The sequence below is a fragment of the Frieseomelitta varia genome, unplaced genomic scaffold, assembly GCF_011392965.1.
Source record: "Frieseomelitta varia isolate USP_RPSP 00005682 unplaced genomic scaffold, Fvar_1.2 scaffold_582, whole genome shotgun sequence".
Classification (NCBI taxonomy): domain Eukaryota; kingdom Metazoa; phylum Arthropoda; class Insecta; order Hymenoptera; family Apidae; genus Frieseomelitta; species Frieseomelitta varia.
Genome location: NW_025110348.1, coordinates 545,192 through 563,896, shown reverse-complemented (window position 1 = coordinate 563,896; position 18,705 = coordinate 545,192). Strand labels below are relative to the sequence as shown.

The window sequence follows — 18,705 nt, the reverse complement described above, 5'->3', positions numbered from 1 at the left end:
CCCGTAGGACGTTGTTACGAGGCTCGTGATTATTAATGGTAACGACCGATAATGATTTCAGTCGAATAAAAAAAAAAAAAAAAAAAAAAAAGAAAAAATCCGCGACAAAAAGCAATGAAAGTGCCATTTATTCAGACCGGTCAGTGGAGAGTGTCGAAAAGAGACGGACAGAGGGCAGGATGGACAAAGAGGGAGAGGCAGAGTTGGAGAAGGCGAACCGAAGGCGAAAGACCACGGAATTACTTGGCGTGGCGGTATCGAGGCAAACGATCGTCAAGGGAGCAAGATCGTTGTCGCATTGGACGGAGGAGAGTCTTGTCACAGTCCCCAGAAGAGCAGCAGAGTCGTGTCTCACGATCTGAGCGTACGTTGGCTGGTCGGAGTCGCCGGCTCCGCGTCGGAGCCTAGCGGAGAGCCGCGACGTTAACCTCGCACGCTTGCCAAAGTTTAATGTACCTTTGGTTTTCGGTCGTCGCGTTTCGCCGCGCGGACGACGTTCTGGCGCCACCGCCGCCGCCGCCGCGATTCCATTTTCCTTCTTCCACTTTTCACTCGGCTCGCTACGCCCGTCTCTCTCTCTCTCTCTCTCTCTCTCTCTCTCTCTCTCTCTCTCTCTCTTTTTCTTTGGCTCTTCGTTCCGTGGTAATGCTCCTCGTTCTCAGGCTCCCCGTTCTTTCGCATCCGACTTGCTGGCTCACGGTTCTTTCTTGTCTTTCCGCCCGCGTTCCACTGTTTCTTACGAGACCAGCGACGGCTCGCTACGTCCGAAAACGCGATATTTTGTTGCCAACCGTTCTCTATCGCTAAAAAAAGAAAAGTGCAGATTTGGTGATTGCGATTTCGCGGGCCTTCCGGTTCTGATTGGACGCTATACACGTTGTCGGGAAACTCTGAAGAACGTTGGATTCCTTGAGAGTATTTCCTTCGACTATCAAACTCTAAAGCCAATCCTGCTGAAGATTCTTGGCACGTGAGAAAACGAAACGAGACTTTGTTTCTTTTTTTTTTTTTTTTTTTTTTTTTTTTTTTCAAAAAACCNTTTTTTTGTTTCCAAAGATCCGAGACAGAGAGGAGGAGATTGAATAATGACGTATTCTAGTACATGACGATGATGAATGCATCGCACAGAAAGATCGTTATCATTATTCTCGGGGGTTTGTACTCGATTCACTGGTCGCATGAAATACGTATTATGCAAAATGGTACGCGAGAACCGCGACGGCTCGTTCTTAAATCGAGCAATCGAGCGCGATGAAGGTTTCGAGTCGGATGCCTCGACGCGAACGATCTTTCTTGCTTGGTTACACGTGTCATTGCGCTCGCGCGCCGTGTAAAAGGCGCCAGATTTGCATATAAAACGACTAATTTATCACGTTGTTGGAGGAGGACAACGCGAGGCTCATTGGTTTCGTTTTCTCGTCAACCAATCGCTTCGCGATGAGCTTAAATATTTCTCTTCCACCAGATCGTCCCTACAATTATTCTATCCCAGCTTTCCCGATACGTATCGTCTATTGTATCTCGTGCAAGACGATCCTACGCTCTATTAAACTTGTCCTTGTTTTGCGTTGGTTTTCATTCTTGTTCGTAAAAGATTTACCTTCGGATTTTGTACCAAAATTATTAAATTTCTTCATGCTTGCTCTTGATTATATAATTTTCATACTGCGATTTATAATATCGTGGAAATTTAATTTGTCAATTAAAATGTTGACAGACTAGTTTCCGTATAAGCATAAATACACATGGAATGACTTTAGTACAGTGGATACCTTTCACTCTTAATTCCATTCAACTATTACCCTGCAATTAATCTTCTCGTGCGTTCCCCTTTTCTCAACTTTTGACTTTCACTCGGTTAATCCAGACAAACTGCACCGACTACGCAACATCTTGGATAATCATACACTCTCCGTTTCGTGCCATAATCTCGGATGTATCCTATGCTCAATACTGCCTACAAATTTCGTTTCGCTTCTGAAAAAAGTTAAACGAAAAATCTCCTCGTCGCCGTTAACGCGCAGAATATTTTATCGAAACAACAGACGGCATTACCAATGGAAAGCTACGTGTCTCTTTCAATTATTCGAGCAACATCCATCGATGTTCAATATTGCCTTCTCGCTCGCCCTTTTCGTTCCACGAAAAATTCCACCGAAAAAAGAAAAAAGAAAAACAAAAAAATGTAACAGTGTCGCGCGCTCTTCAAAATCGTGCCGAAAAAAATATCCAGGACGTTTTCATTGCCAAATTCTGGCACGATCTAATTATCAGCGAAACTGATTGCAAACAGTTTCGGTGAACGTGAGTCGATTGATCGGCGCGCATGAAACAATTTGATTGATTACCTCGGCCAGGTGACTCTGTCTGTCTGTCTGTCTGTCTCTCCTACGTACGTACGATTGAAAACCTCTGAACAAGAATTCTGGTTCGGATCGGAGCGCGTCACTGCGAGCCATCTCGATTGGATTCATTAAAAAATATCGAACTATCGAGTATCTATCATTCGATTAGCGGGACGATGCTGGCAAGATAGAACCAGGAGGGTTGGGCGGAGAGGGGGGGGGGGGGGGGGGGGGGAGGATTTAATTTACGCTCGCGTGACGGTAGCGTAGAATAAAAGAGTCGGGGAATTCCGGGGATATGGTTGAAAATGTTTGGTAGGTAGGAGAACGTAGCGGAACCGTTTCCGCACGTCCGCTTTAAAGGATCGACCGTGTCGCTTTTTCGCGGTGGAACGTTATCCTGCTTTTGTCTTCCGGCCCGGCGAGGATGCAGAACAGAGTTCGAGTAAACGAGATTTCTTTGTATCTTGGTCGAAAAAGCTTGTACGCGCTGGATTTTCCTTTTCTTTGCTCCTTTTTTCTTTTCCTTTTTGTTTTGTGTACTTTCCTTTCCTTTTTTTTTTTTTTTTTTCTTTTAGTTTGTTTCTTCTTTTTCGTTTCCCCCTCGCCCCTCTCTCTCTTACTCTCTCGTTTTCTCCCTTCGTTCCTTTTCACTTTGCGCAAAGCGCAACGTTCGCGGCCAACACTGAATGGGAGAGTTGTGTCGACTGCGTTTAGCAGAGGAGAAGAGGACAGGCTCCGGGGCAAGTGTTTGGATTGTAGATTTGTAGAGAGGATTCGGTCTTCTTGCTGATCGCCTCTCGAGTGATACGTGTTTCGCTTCGGACGCACGTTTCTCTCTTTTATTTTACGCGTCGACAAAATCTTCGTTTCGAATGGAGACCGAAGTCGAGTCTGCATTCTCTCACGAGTCCGGAGACTCGATTTTGGATCGATTGACCTGCCCAACTTTTGCAATCACGGTCACGTTGAGAAGTATCGAAAAGACAAATCGGTTCCCAGCTCAGGTTCTTCAAGTTGTACGCAATATCGAATATTTTGCCTGTTGAACGAGCTGGACAAATTATCGCATTCAAACTAAAACAGAATGAATCTTCCTTGTTAATGCGATCCGACTGATTCTGAAATCGTAAGGTATTTTCAGCCAGTTCGATTCGTCCCTACGATTCGTCTCGATGCTGCTCATTTATAGTTCATCGAGATGTAGATACCTTCCACTCGTTGAATCCGTTCCCTCGGATCGGATCGATGACATTTACACGGTTCGCAACACAAAGGCCACGTCACGTCGCCTTTCATTTATGAGTGGTCCGCCGCGAAAGACAGGCTTTCACAATGCGAAAAGTTGCGGCTGAGTGCGGAGCCGAGCCGAGCCGAGCTCTTTTAAATCAGCCCGATTTAAGTTATATTTGATTAAACGTGCTTTGCCACGCGCGAAGCTCCCCCGTTCGTTTCGCGTACGCGCGGACGCGCGTTTCTGTCCACGCTGCAACTTTCCCGGTATCCGCAGCGAGGGAGCGACCGAAAGTTGGTGAAAATAATTCGCATAATAATCCAAACACCCCGGCCGAGGTAGTTTCAACCGGGAGGAAAAATAAACGGGAGTCCGCCGGAGCCCCGTTGGTCGAGAAATTTAATTAAAACGCGGATGCACGAGAGTGAGAGAGAAAAAGAGAGAGAGGGAGAGGGAGAGAGAGATCTAGCTCACCACCGATCTAAAAACGGTCGAACAATTTTCGTAAGCCAGCTTGAAATTAGCGCGATCAATTTTGTCCACTGCGCTCTCTCTCTCTCTCTCTCTCTCTCTCTCTCTCTCTCTCTCTCTTCACTTCTCTTCCTTTTCTTTTCTTTTCTTTCAATCTCATTTCCTTTCGTTTCGATTCTTCGTTAACGTAACGGGGAGGGGCTCAAACAAGAATGGGCTGCCGGATTATCTGGAGCGTAAAATTAACGGATTTGAAAATAGTTGAGCGGTTACGGCCGGTTAGCCGCGACGGTGCCATTAGTGTACAGGTACGTACGTACATACGTTGCTGGTTCTGTACGAATCGACTTATCGATTCGAACTTCGCCCCCTGCGACGCGACGCTCGTTTCCTCGCACGAGCCATTCGTGTAAGCACGGTGTTATGCTTGTATCGTAATCAGGGTCGAGCACCTACCCGCCCACGGAAAATTGTTTCCCCACTAGCTAGTTTGGAGATAAAACTCGCTTTATTGTCAGCGTTTTCTACCCTCCTATTTCTTTCCTTTTCTTTTTCATCGTTATTCCGTTCTAACGAGAAATCCTCGAAACAATTTATGGAAAATTCGCGTAATTCGCGTGGTCTCTGCATCGAATCGGTCGTTTCGCGATTACGATTTCGCATTTCTTCTCTTTTCTTTTCTTTTTTTTTTTTTTGTAAATCTTTCTATGATAATTTGAGAAAGTAAATGGCCATACAGGCTCCTCGTTCGTTTTTAACAAAATTGTGCTCTTCGAGCTTTCTCTGGAAAATCTCTCGTTCGTCGCGCACTGTTTGCTCTTGAAAAGACACTCTACTTGCGTACGCGTACTCGCAAAACCTTAATCGCTCTTCAAAACTTTCGCCGTTCTTACGGCGGTGTTGATAAAAAGATCATTCGTTCCGACGAAATTAATAAATCACCGGTTATCTGTCTCGTGGTTGGCAACTGGAGCGTTTAAAAACACATTCCACATCTTCATTCGCGCACATCTTTCAAAACGGTTCTGAAAGTGGTAATATTATCTTCTGGAAATCAATAAATAATTAACAATTCTTACACTATCGCGTAGATTGCAATTTTATTTTTTTGACTGAATTGAAGGTCTTTTCAAAAGAATTATATTATATTAAAATAGTACTCCGTTAGAAAAGAATTATATTATGTTAAAGTATTTATAGAATCTCAAATTCTAAAAACAATATTCGCTTCTTGAATATCGATGTAATCAGCCATTATCCTGGATCGGAGTATAATTTTCGCGACACCGTTGAGTCTCTCGAAAGTCATCTCGTTCGCGTATTTGCAGAACCATCCTTCAAAAAATCCCCCAGCGTTCTCGCGACGCGACGGTGTTAATTAAAACAATGCTCATTTCCTGCGAATTAATAAATCAGCCATTATCTATCACGTAGATTGCCACGTAAATTCGAGCGAACGTATCATTATCGTAAATTACGTGGCAGAAATTTTTGCCTCTGTCGTGCTGGCACGCTTCGTCGGAACTGATCGTGCGGAAAATTTCAAGCAGCCGACGAAGGGGCGCGAGGCACGAGATCGAGATTTTCAAAAAAATTGCTCCGAGGGCAATCGTCGATCGTCGCGGATTTGCTTATACCCCTCTGGCGAATCGCGGCTCTAATTTTCGCGCCGCGCGACGGCGTAAATTCGAGGATGGCGAAGTTGTGACCCGAAGAGGAGAAGGAGGAGGATAGTTGGAGTCGTGCAAGAAATATCGAATCACCGAACGAGCGAGCGAGAGAGAGAGAGAGAGAGAGAGAGAGAGAGAGAGAGAGAGAAAGAGAGAGAGCGGCAACCCGTCGATATTATCCAGCTGATGGATCGAAATTATATTATAATCCCCGAGCCGTGTGATGGATATTCTGATTGGACCGGTAAAATCGTTTTACTAATAGTCCGCAGTTTTCAAAGTGGATCGACAACCCTCCCCGATCGTGTTGCGCGAGTTTCAATTCACGGTGCATCGAATTTCTCTCGATCAACAAATGTTTGGCCGGCGGTTAATGCGACGTGCGACATATTTTAAAATTCGTAGATGATTCTTCTTTTTTTCTTTATCAATGTTCCATCGATTGTGCATGAATTCATAATTCATGAGAATTATTCTTGGGGCAAAATAGCGACAGAATGTTCGCTTTGAAGAGTAAACTTTTTTACACGATTATCCCTTGTCAATCTTTGTGCGAAAGTTCGCTGGGTGAAATATTGTCATACAATCGGGAAGGATTAGAGAATTTTAATTCTACTTTACGTAGATCTGTTTGCAATTGTGTTAATTTAAAGAAAGAGAATCTCAAATATCCTCAGATATAAATTGGCTCAATTAATGAACATTCTCAGATAAAAAAAAAAAGTATACTTAACTACTCCTTAGAGTTAACAAAATTTCTCAAAACTCACAACGAAAACAAAAAAAAGAAAGAAAAAAAAAGGAAAAAAACACGATAGACCCGAAGAGATCTTGCGAATCGATCAATTTCTGATATTTATTCTCCGAGTAGATAGAGAGGCGGCACAAAAGCGGCTCGCTTCACGCCATTAGCAGAACTATTAGGCTTTCCTCTGCGAAACTTTCTACGGGCGTGTTCAGGAACAGAGGACCGACAATGAGCTCTCTCTCACTCTCTCTTTGAATGTTCTCGACCACGAAAACGTTCTCATAGCGCATTAAATGAATAATCCCGGACGTTTTAGCGAACAGACTGTTCGAGTGGCGCAATGGCCACGAAAGTGGTCTGGATTTGAAAAAAAAAAAAGAAAAAGAAGAAGAAGATGATAAAAGGGGGACTGAAAAGTGAGAAAAATATTGAAGAAAGCAAGAGAGGGGATGAAATGATTGTCCGTTCGTATCTAGAGAGTTTCCGAGAATTTTCGCAAACGGTCACGCGCGCGAGATCTTTCCTTGTGTGTAACGAGCGGCGAGCAGGTTATCGCTGGTTGTTTACCAGGTTAAAACACAGCCGGTTTCGCCGTTTCTGCCGTTCGGTCTCGGAAGAGGTCCGGAGCGCGCTATGATTTATATCGCGAGCACCGTATTGAGCCGCTGCTAGTGGCACGCGACCAAGGAAATTTCCTAAATTGTTTTCTTCCATCGTGGCCGAACTACGCCACCGCAGTGCCTCCTGTCGAACGTTTTTGCAAATTCTTCACGTGATGCGAGATTCAGCCACCTATTCAGAGGAGAAGATTAATAAGATACTCGAACGTCTCAGTATCGAGCAGAATGTCCGTCGGCTTCTTTCAAATTCTCGTACAGAGGCGAACAATCACATTGGCGGGCAATATCGGTGCAATATCGATGCGTCAAAGGAAACTCCCGTTCGTGCACGTTCGACGAAGACGACTGATTACGTTCAACGAAATCGGCAACGAACGCTGCTTGACGAATCGATCGCGATCGATTTCCAGCCAGCCTGAAAGCGGAACAGACGCGAGGAACTAGAAATATATATGCCTGCATGAATATTGAATTCCTCTATTTGCCGAAACGGGGCAGTGTTCGAAAATACATTGGCCTGATTGACAAATAAGGAGAAAGAAAAATAAAAAATAAAAAAATGGACGAAAATTACTCCACGTGAAAGTGGCGACGCGACTAACCAAAAATATTATATAATATATAATATATAATATATAATATATAAAATATATAATGTATAATATAGAAATATATAAAATATATAATGTATAATATAGAAATATATGAAATATATAATGTATAATCTAGAAATATATGAAATATATAAAATATATAATGTATAATATAGAAATATATAAAGTATATAATGTATAATATAGAAATATATGAAATATATAATGTCTAATATAGAAATATATGAAATATATAATATATAATATATAATATAAAAATATATAAAATATATAATATATAATATAGAAATATATAACTTCGCGAATTATTTCTTTCGTGTTCTGCCGATCGACTCGCTTTCACCCTGGAAATTCGTCGGCGGAACGTTGGCGAATTGTCGTTACGTGGGAATGCGTGTCACGGCCCGGGCAAGTCACGGGCGTGAGGGAAAAAGCTGATCGAGGGGAAGATCGCGTTCCCCGCGTGTGAAATTGCGGGGATCCCGCGACGACGCGAGTTCTCTTCCCGGCATTTGTCGCGATCGCGGAGGGAGTGGTTCGAGCAGCGTTTATCGAAGTTCGTCGCTGAATTCGTTCCACGCGTGAGTTTACGCCCCGAGTTCCTCGACGCGAGATTTTGAGATACGCGGCCAGGCATGCGACGACATTCACGTGGGAAACTGCCGGTAAATGTCGTTGCTTTCTCAGGTAGCCAATTGGAGGCGAACTGGGTAATTTTATCCAGTTCCTTCATCTGCGTAATTATATCGCGTAACGTTACGTAAGACACGTTCTCCGTGAAGTGTCGATCAGAAGCGTGTAATCGAGATGGAAATCTCCTCCGATTTTTCTTTTCTCGTCGAACCGGGAGAAAAATTAATCGTATTTTGTATCAGGAGTTGGCAAGGCCTGAATCTTGGTATTGATATTTTAATCACTGGATGTGTACTTACTTACGCTGTCGAGTTTTCTGAGAGGAAGTAGAGCATTGTTCTTAACAAAGCGTTTGTTCTTCTTGATTCTGATTGCGAGATACAACTGAAAAGGTGAAAGGAAATGTTTCTTGTTGGAATACAAAAGAAACGGTATTTTTCTTGAAGTCATTTATGACTACTGTTTTTCTTGTTAATTATAAATAAAGGAAAGAAAGAAACGAAGAAAAAGAACGAAAAAAAAGAGGTACGATTCTCTACAAGAGAAACAAATCTTCCCCGGTGTACATCACAAAAGATTAGCGGAAATTCCGAAAAATTCACCGAAATGAATTTATTTGTAATACTTAAAAATACTACGAAAAATTGATCTCTATTAAATTCACAAAAATTCTCAGCGAGTTTTACAAAAATTCCATCGCCCTGGTAGTTGGGCCGCGACCATAGCAACTCACCGCTGAAATCAAAGAATCGAGAAAAGAGGGCTTGCTCGCTCTCGACAATATCGTGAACACCCCATTAAGACGTCCTTTCGTGTTCTCGCGGAATCCATTTGTTTTATATTCGTGGCGGAGATTGCAGAGCGTCGTTGGCCGATAACGGGGACTATTCGTTCGATTCGGACACACGCGAGGAGGAGAAACGTCTGACGTGTACCGGTTAAGGTATTAACGGCAATGACCGAAAGAGAGCGTACCCTCGGTTTATGGGGAGGAGAAAGAGCTTCATAAAAAGCTCTGCATAACCGAAACCGTGAGACCGCGCTGCCGAGCGCTCTTTATTCGTCAAGTGTCGTTTATCTGAGCACTTGCCGAGGCTACTTTCCTCCTGTTTACGACGGCAGCATTTTTGTAGAAATTGTTATAGCGACGACGCGCGGAATGCGCTTACAGATTACGAATGTAGTACGTGTGCTCGAGGATGTTTTCGATCAAAAAATTTCGAATCACTTTCTACAGTCGGTAACTGTGTGGAATTTTCTTGCTCGTTTCGAATCAAACGTAATTATCTCTAGCGAAACAAGATGTATGAAAAAGCAAGTATCTTACGAAGAATTCGAATTTCTACCGTAGTAAAATCTACAAAATTCTAATTTGAATTCTAACTCTTAAATTCTTTAAATCTATAAAACGTACGATTGTATAATTGTGATCTTTGTGATTCTCATTAACACACTGTTGCTTTATGTGTTGCAGGTGCTGTGTCTTCAGGTGAGTTTCCCGATCCGATTGCAACTCTCAAGAATATGCACTTTGTCACGACGTGAGTAGATTTCTTGAAAATTCATTCGCCGTACCGCAATCAAATCGATGCGCTTCATCTTTATCTTGAATTTGACAAACAATCTAAATCACCCAGGAACTAAAAAAGTATCGTCTCAGAATCCTAAAAATAAATCCACTTGACGATGTCCGATCAACGTCAGATATCCGATAATTCTAAAAAACGCACGTACAAAGTAAAAACAAAAAAAAAAAAAGAAACAAGACAATTGTTTTGACAACCAATAAGCCTCGCAATTTCCACTCCTTCAACATCGACGATTGCCGATGAAAGAAACATTTTTTTGAAAACTACATTTATGCCAAAATTTATAAAAAAAAAAAAAATCTTTCGTCAAAGTGATTAACAGTTGGATATGTTCTCGAGTCGGTCCTATCTGACGAAATAATACCGCGAAACGTATCCTTTGAACGAGCCGCGCGAGCAAGATATCTTAATTGCCGCGGAACAGGCGATGGAAACTCTCTGCGAAACAAAGGGGTGATAAAATACGTTTGACCCGCGACGGCATTAATTCCGCGGAAGCAGAAAAGCCAGCCGCTCCGGTCGGTCTTCCAGTTCCGCTTCCGGCGTTGCTCGGCCACTTACGTACACGTGTACGAGATAAGAAGTTGTGTAAATTGAACTTAACGCGAACGTAAACGCTGCAACTTGCTGATTGTACGTGCGAGTTCGAGTACGTACCGGAAGTCATCGGGAAATTACGAAGCGCGGAACGTCCCGCGGAACGAGGCAAGTTGTCGAGGGTTGTTTCGCGAGCTCGATGGCAATTGTCCTAATTCGAAAAACTGCGAGCAACGTTTGGACAGGGGGCTAGGATCTCGTGGCCAAGCGAAAACGCTGACGCCCACGAGGCTTCGTTTTGCCCTCGACTCGAGGGCAGTCGCGGAACACGCTCGAAACTGCCGGGAATTTCCGCAACTCTCGAGATAACATCTAGGCCCGCGATGGGTTAGTTACTATGTCCTGTCGCACGCGATTGGAAAGGCTCCAATGGTTGCCAGTTATCCCCGGAACAACGGGGATTTCGATTCTTGAGTGAATCTCATAGTCATTAATGGAAAAATTGCAGTCGAATTTCCATCGAGTCGATCTCAGACGGTTTGACACGTCGTTGCTTTTGGAAATACAACAAGCCAGTTAGAAGTCCGTTGATCATTGATTTCCGTTAATTCCGATGATGGAGAGAAATGAAAATTAAATTTCTCTGGAGTTTACGTGTCATCTCCTTCTCGTTCTACCTGAAAGAAATGGCCCCTGAATGAATATTACAATGAAAATTTCTCGAAAGGGAGAATGGAAATGTAATTGTAGATAGAGAAGGACGGTTTGATCGAGAAATCGTGATTATATGGAAACGTGGATATAAAATTGTAATTCTGCGACGTGAATTTCAAAGATCTTCCAATATCTCCTTTCTCTCTCGCTCTATTTCTTCCATCGTAATTTTCATAATTTTACGAAATTGATAGATGAAAATTGAAACTTTTTAACAAATGTAATATAAACCACGGCGATAATGGATTAAACGTACCGAAAAAGCGTTCTATTTCCAAGACGTTATGTAGAAATGAAACCGAGATGATAGGACACAAAATGCCCAACATTATTCATTTTAACTTCTATCAATTTCCATCTTCTTGCGTTAGTAACTGGTTCACGGACCATAACGAGTGACCAAACTGTATACAATAATTCGTCTACTTTTCATGGAACTCATCATGGTATATCACTGGATAGAAATTACTAAGAAGTAATAAATTTATTATTTGTTTTGCCTGGGTTATGTTTCGATATACTTAAAACTGAGAAAATATTGCAATTTTGGGCCAAGTATTCTCGACGTGCGTGGCACGTTGTTCCAGCGAAAGAGATTAAAAAGGAAAAGAACATCTCGGCAACGATCGCGTAAATATCCGAGCCTAGCGTGCAACCTGATATATCGCAGAAATGACCGCTTTTAGAAAATGGGCTAGAGATCGAGCCGCACTTCTGGAATCGGGACTCGAAGTGTTAAGAATAGCTCGTTGCTCGTGTACGGTTCGCGGATCACGAACGTGAATTTCCAGCCCCAGGATGGCTGGTGAACGAAAGGAGAACGAATTGATAGACAGAAAAAGAGAGAGAGAGAGAGAGAGAGAGAGAGAGGTGTGGAATGAGAAAAAAAAGAAAGAAAAAGAAAAAAAAGGGGGAAAAGAAAAGGCAGAAAAGGCTCGTGGATGGCAGAGGTTTCTGCGGTCAACGATGCGTCGCCGTGAACTAGGAAGCCAACGAAGCGTCAAAGCCCGAGGGAACGGGGCTCGGATTCTCTCGCACGTGTCCGAGAAAGGAGCATCGAGAATGCCAACGAATGGTCTGTATTAGGATTCGAAAAGTGGAATTTCTACAGAAAAAAAGATAGATAGAGAGAGAGAGAGAGAGAGAGAGAGAGAGAGAGAGAGAGAATCCGCGAGGGCCAGGCCTTACGCTTGATCCTTCTCACCTTTTTTTCATTCGTCACTGCCAATTGTTTATCCTCGTTCCTTGTTTTCTTGCGGTTTGAGTATGAATTCTCTGGCGCGTATGTTACGAGATACTCGTCTTCGGAATATCTATATGGGACAAGGTTAATAACTAGAATTCAGTTTGAAGCTTTCGCGACATCATCAAATATCCTTTTTTGTTATTCTTTACGTTTGTTCTCGTTAATCTTGTTAATACCATGCTTGAAGGGAAACGTAGCTCGCGTGAAATTGAGATAGTCGATCACTCGCTGGTTTCAAATTAAAAAAGACATTACCAGAGAATTCTTTCAGCCGGTTTGCTGAAAACAGGAAATGAAACAAACGGCGTGCAACGCGACACAAGTGGCTACGTAACATTGCCTTAATCCGCCCACGTGGGTACATTTAACCACGCGATACTTACGATGATCAAAAAGTCGAGATATTGAATTACCTGCGCGTTGTATAACAGCCGTGCACGACGTCCCAGTTAAGGCTAATAAAGACGCATCGCACGGCTCTTTATTAACAACTCGCTCCGTATAAATATGACGCGGGTACAAAGGTCGAGATGATCGAGATATCGAATTACCGTTCGTTGCCGAAGAATTACACCGGCTGGTTATTGCTAGAGAGTAACAAAAACCGATTCGACGTTTCCCTTATTAGCTATTCACGTTGCTAGCGCCGTATCATCAGAGGTCTTCCTCTTTAATATCGTCCCCTATACCTCTGTGCCTGTAACCGTCTCCTTCTCCTCTACTTCTCCTCCTCTTCGTCCCGCATTGTTTCTCAGAACGGCGCGCGTTTCCACGAAACGACAGGGTCGAATGCAAATTCGGCAGTTTCACTCGTCGAGGCCTGGTCCGCAAACAAGCGCCTTGGCGCCAGTTAATTCTCGCAAGAAGTCCCTGGCCGATTCGTGGGACCTTTGGCCATCCTCTATCGACCGAAACTGCAGTAAAAACGTATCTGATCGTCTCCGATGTTCACCCACCGTTTCTTTATCCTCCGATGAACTCGTAGAATGCGTAGGTTTGAGCACTCAAGTTTGTAAATGTAGAAGTCTAAATAAAAATTGTCCATCCTAATAATAATAAATTGATCAATTGTACTTTGTTTTCTTGGAATCTTTTCTTTGTACACTGAGAAGTTTGTAATTTAAAAGAATCGTGGCATTTAAAGTTGAAAAACGTACAGGGTCGCAGTATTTAATATCCGGATATTTCTCAGGATCCAGGAAATCACGAAACTACGATTCTCCGCTCGATAGCACGCGGCAATACATGAAATTGATATAAATCTGCGCGGTCCCTGAAACGTGCAAGGGGAGGCGGTTGATTTCTTGCCTGGTACGGATTTATCGCTCCAGAGAAAATTCACGCAAATATTCAGTTCATCAGAGCCAGTTCATCAAACGCACGATGGCCTCTACGCTCGAGGATTCCACGAGTGTTCCAAGTTTCCCATTTACCCTAAATTCGTTTTAATTTATTCCCCTCGCACGCAGCCGCGTCGCTGGCGAATAAATTCTCGCGGGCGAGACGAACACTGGAAAACGTGCCTAAAGCTGCGTGCTATTTATTAATTGAACGTGTCCAGAGTGCACCTGTCTCTGTCGACGATTTATACACCCTCGCCTCGAAAATTTTGCCGGAGCTCTCTCTTCTTCGTTTGCCCTTCGAGCGTCCTTCGAAAATTCATGTGTTCGCTATTTGCGGTGAGAGAAAGAGAGAGAGAGAGAGAGAGAGAGAGAGAGAGAGAGAGAAAGAGAAGAAAAGAATCTGGCAAGAACCTGAAGAACGCCGCTTTAAATACTCGATATAAATTCTTGACACCGTGCACTACGACTCGCTGAAAAAGGTAAAAATGATTCGACGAGACCGCTAGGAAAACAACGGATCCAAAATTTATTCGCCTTACATCCACACGATCGGTTTAATCTAATCAGCCGCGGTCCACCGGCGTGGATCCGATCGATATAAGCATCTTTCGAAGCATAACCAAGAGGATGGTCCGCGTTTTCAATCTAGCCGGCTGCGATATCCGGCTGAAAAAAAAAGAGGGGGCAAATCGAGCGTAGCGCCGAAGGGATGAGGGAGATAAGAGGATGGGGTGATGTGAGTGGATGAAACGAAAGCAAAGTCGACGGATTTGTTGGAAAGATGGCGAGGCAAAAGGCTAAGGCTCGTGGACGTAGGCGAAGGACAACAAACAGAGAGAAATCGGACTGATATTCCGGAAAGATGACGGAAGACGAAGAGGCAGTTGAAGGAAGTGGCCGAGATTCCGTACGAGGGGCTCGATACGCCAAGGAGATCGGAGATTTCGACTGTTCCTTTTTATTTACGATTCAGTTTCTACGTCGGGACTTTCTGCCTGATTTCCTCCGTGCCATTCTTCGTAAGGCGTAATCTTTCATTCTCTTTTGAGGAGTTCTTTATTAGGAGCGGTAGCGAAAGCTTACTTTCGTTCTTTCGTCGAGTTTCGTACGTATCGTATACGGGACCGTGGAACGAACGACCGAGATATATAGCCTTTTGAAGGAAATTCCAAGAATACCTCTCGGGTATATAGTCACGATCCACCGATCTCTCTCCGGTAATAAACCAGTCGCTCCGTTTTCTAAATTTGTCGATACAATCAACCTTCCTTCTTCAATAATTAAAGAACGAATCCAAATATAGAGAAACCAAATATGAACGAGTAGGTATCTATTTCACATTCTCTTCTATGAGAGGTATTTGAATTCAATTCCAGCAATAGCAGCAATCTTTAATTCGTTTGACTTTGACAGGCCAATATTGCATGGATTATGAACCTGAGAAGAGAACCATGAAGTTAACAAGGTTTCGGAAAAGATATTCGGAGTGTTTAAAAAATTTCTCAGTTTCTTCATACTTTCAAAATGCCTTCGAACTCTTTTTAAAAAAATATTCCTCTACAAAAATAAAATTTGCCACTCGAACTCAATTTCTTTTTCTGCTGTAGCATTCTAAACGTGACACACAGTTGAAACAGGTCCTCGTAAACAAAATACATGCCATTTGTAGTGTTACGAAAAGAATATTACTACATATTACTAATGATCGATCCATTATTTTTGTAATTTTCTTCTAACCGAAAGACTGGACATCGGGCTGCAATTTGACTCGAACGAAACAGAACGTCGTACAGACGCAACGATCCCGAGTGAAATAGGAGAACGAAGACGTCACCCTCGAAGATAAAACCGCAGAACTGGATGCGTCGCGGGTCTCGAAAGATCGTTGCCGAATCCACCGGGATTGGATGGTCTGATTGTAAAGCGACGAGACAGAGGTCGAGAACTAATACACTTTTTCCACCCCGTTTTCTGTACAGTGTTCGTATTTCCTGGCGCGGCGAGAAGGTTCCGAGGCAACCTCCTAAAGATAACTAGATAACCCGTTTTCGGGGCGGCATTCAAACGTCCTCATTTCTAAAAGGCGAGCAGCCTCGGTTATTCGCCCTTCTCCCTCCCTCTCTCTCTCTCTCTCTCTCTCTTTCTTCCTCTCTCTCGCTATATTTGAGCGGATCCGAAAGTTTTCCGCAACGAGAACCAGCCTGAGTCCTTTCTATCTGGTCGTTCGAGTTCTCCTTTTCTCCGAGGGATGCAGTTGGCCGACGGGAACGTGTACAAGGTTGCCCATTATCGTTTCTCACTTTAGTCGCAATTTTCTCGTTTTATCGTCCCGGAGCGAACGGAGGTCGCCGTGGATGGCGAACTTCCGCTGGAAAAATGTCGCGCGGCAATGCGCCGAGTCCGAGCCGGTACCCCTGTCCCGGAAGTCGATCTCGTGGCACGTAGCTACCTATCTTGAAAAAGTAACGCTCACGGGCATAGAACATGGATGACCAGTCGTTCGTTCGTTCGTTCGCGTGTTGCGTAAAACGGAGCTGTGTTAGAAAGTACTGTGGAGTCTCTCTCAGTACGATGAATTGCGGTTAGGCCTGAAAAATGATGGGTTCGCCTCATCCTTGGGCACTTTATCTCAGGTATTAATGAACAACCCTCCGCCTGTTTCAGAAAAATTGCCACGGATATCCCGAGAAATTTCGCCATTTCGTAAAACTGGAATAAATCCATTTCTGATTATATAGATACAATATGATATATAATGTTAATTAATATAACAATATTCTCGTTATATAGCTCACGATTGTGTTTACAATTGTTGTAGATGCGATAAAATAATTTTTAACCTAAAAAGAATTCAAGATAACGTGAATCCATCGTTTCTTCGTATATAACGCTATCGATTAAAATTCCGTGTCATAAATAAGCGGAATATACATTTAATTTTGTTAGTTGGATTCGGCAAATGGTAGATTTATATTGTTAAACTCTCACTGTTCCATATATTTCATCATTTCTTGGTGAGAAATAGTGAAGCTCTGTATTCTCATAGCGTGAGAATATAGAGACAGACTTTTCGATAATTATATTATACAACAGAGATCGAGAGACAATCATAGCCTCAGTTACTAATTACCAAAGTGGCCTGCAGCCGAATCGAAGGGACAGATGGCGAAGGATAAATCAAGATTGCTATCTGTCTAATCACGTCCAGTGCTTAGCCTGGTTTCCCTTTCGGGATTATTTGATAATCCATTACTGATTACGTTGCCCCGGGAGAACACGCTACTAAATACGGTCCGTTGTCATCTATGACATCGCTGCTAAAACTTACATGCAATTTCTGATAGCAAGTAGGTCTCTCTCTCTCTCTCTCTCTCTCTCTCTTTATAGATATATTTGGGAAATAGAATTAGCATAGATCATCGTACATTTCAGTTTCTCTGACAATTTAATTTCATCTCAGGCGAAATTGTTTCCCCGTCAGGATTCGCCAATTGTTTCGCCAATAATTTTCAAGAGAGTTTCGTAATTTTATAATCATTTTCCGCGCGATAATTTCGGACGAATTGTTTGTTACGGTGCAGTTGAGCTTTAAATAACAAAAGCGCGCGGATGGCTCGAGCGTTTGAAGTTTAAAGGAGCGTGAAAGAGGATCGTAATCGCCGAAACTTTGGAATGTTTTGAGAATGTCCAGGTAGTTTAACCTGGATCCTAAAGAAATAAAAAGAAAAGAAAGAAATGCTGCGCGTAAGTCAGCGAATGAGATCGTAAAGCAAAGGAAGAATGTGTGGACGTTAGAGTACATTGCGTGGAAAATGCGTAGTCGAGTTGCTCTTCGAAATGGTATATAACCACGGTTGCATTTCTGTTGCGTCGTGTTTCGTTTCGTTGCGTTTCGCAGCGTTGTATTTCCGTAACTTTAACATCCTTCTATTCTAATTTTACTCCGACAACGAAACTATTTCATTCTGTAACGGCGTGCCGAAATGACGAGGTATTTAGGAGAACGAAGTCTAAAAATTTAGAATCAAATGTAACACGAAAGCTATTTCTAGACAGTGGATATCGGTAATCTGTCCCCAAGTTGTTTTGCTTTTTCCGCGCTATTAAAAGACCTTAACAACGAAGTAATCAATGGCGCGGGTTCTGAACGACGGTTTCGCGTAGGACGCGTCGGAAATTCAACGTCGAAACGCGTTGGATACGGGAGAACTCGGGCAATGGCGGTCCGTGCACTTCCGGCAACGGTTGGATTTTCCAGGGCGATGCTCAACGCGATCGATTAACATACGCGCAACGCGCGGGTTACGCATAAAATTGAACGAACCGAAAATCCGGCCGATTACGCGCCGACGAAAATTGCATCCCCCTTTTTCCAGGGGTTTCGCCGGTCGCCGTTATTTTCATTTCCATCGATTTGCTCGTGGCACGTGTCACGATGCGAGGTGATCCACGCATACTTTCGGATGTATAATCGCGAAGGACGCTTGAACGAATCGTCCCCCGGTCGGTCGGCACACGAACGTTTTCGATTACACTCGATCTCGTTTTTGTTTCCTACCTGTCACGAGATCGTGCATATTTTTTTTCCACTCGTGTGCTATATCTAACGTACATGTATGTAGATATCTACATATTATACATATATGTATATACCTGTATGGGACGTGGAATCGACGCGTTTAAAAAAAAAAAAGTGCAGCCATCCTTTTAGGAACCTCCACGCTGTACGCGCCGATAGAGAAACGAAAAAAAAAAAAAAAAAAGGAAAAAGAACTGAAAAATATAAAACCGTTGAAGAGCTAAACTGAAAATTTGGTTACCGATCGTTTGAGCCGCGCTTCGGCTCGATGTCGGTCAAGATAATAGTGTTTAATCTCGTACGACGTGTTATCGACAGCGCGACTGAGTCAAAAAAAAAAAAAAAAGAAAAAAAGAGAGAAA

At 43.1% G+C, this 18,705-nt stretch overlaps 1 protein-coding gene across 3 annotated transcripts in view; it reads left to right on the top strand.

Annotated features, from left to right (window-relative positions):
- LOC122534280 (protein madd-4-like) overlaps positions 1 to 18,705 on the top strand; it is a 233,200-nt gene that overhangs the window by 77,037 nt on the left and 137,458 nt on the right. For 2 of the 3 annotated variants that reach the window (XM_043664776.1, XM_043664774.1), the window contains exon 2: positions 9,810 to 9,824. In XM_043664776.1, coding sequence (XP_043520711.1) covers positions 9,810 to 9,824 — 15 coding nt within the window. Of the gene's footprint in view, positions 1 to 9,809; positions 9,825 to 9,844; positions 9,877 to 18,705 lie in introns of those variants that run through there. The other variant, XM_043664775.1, reaches the window with a different exon arrangement.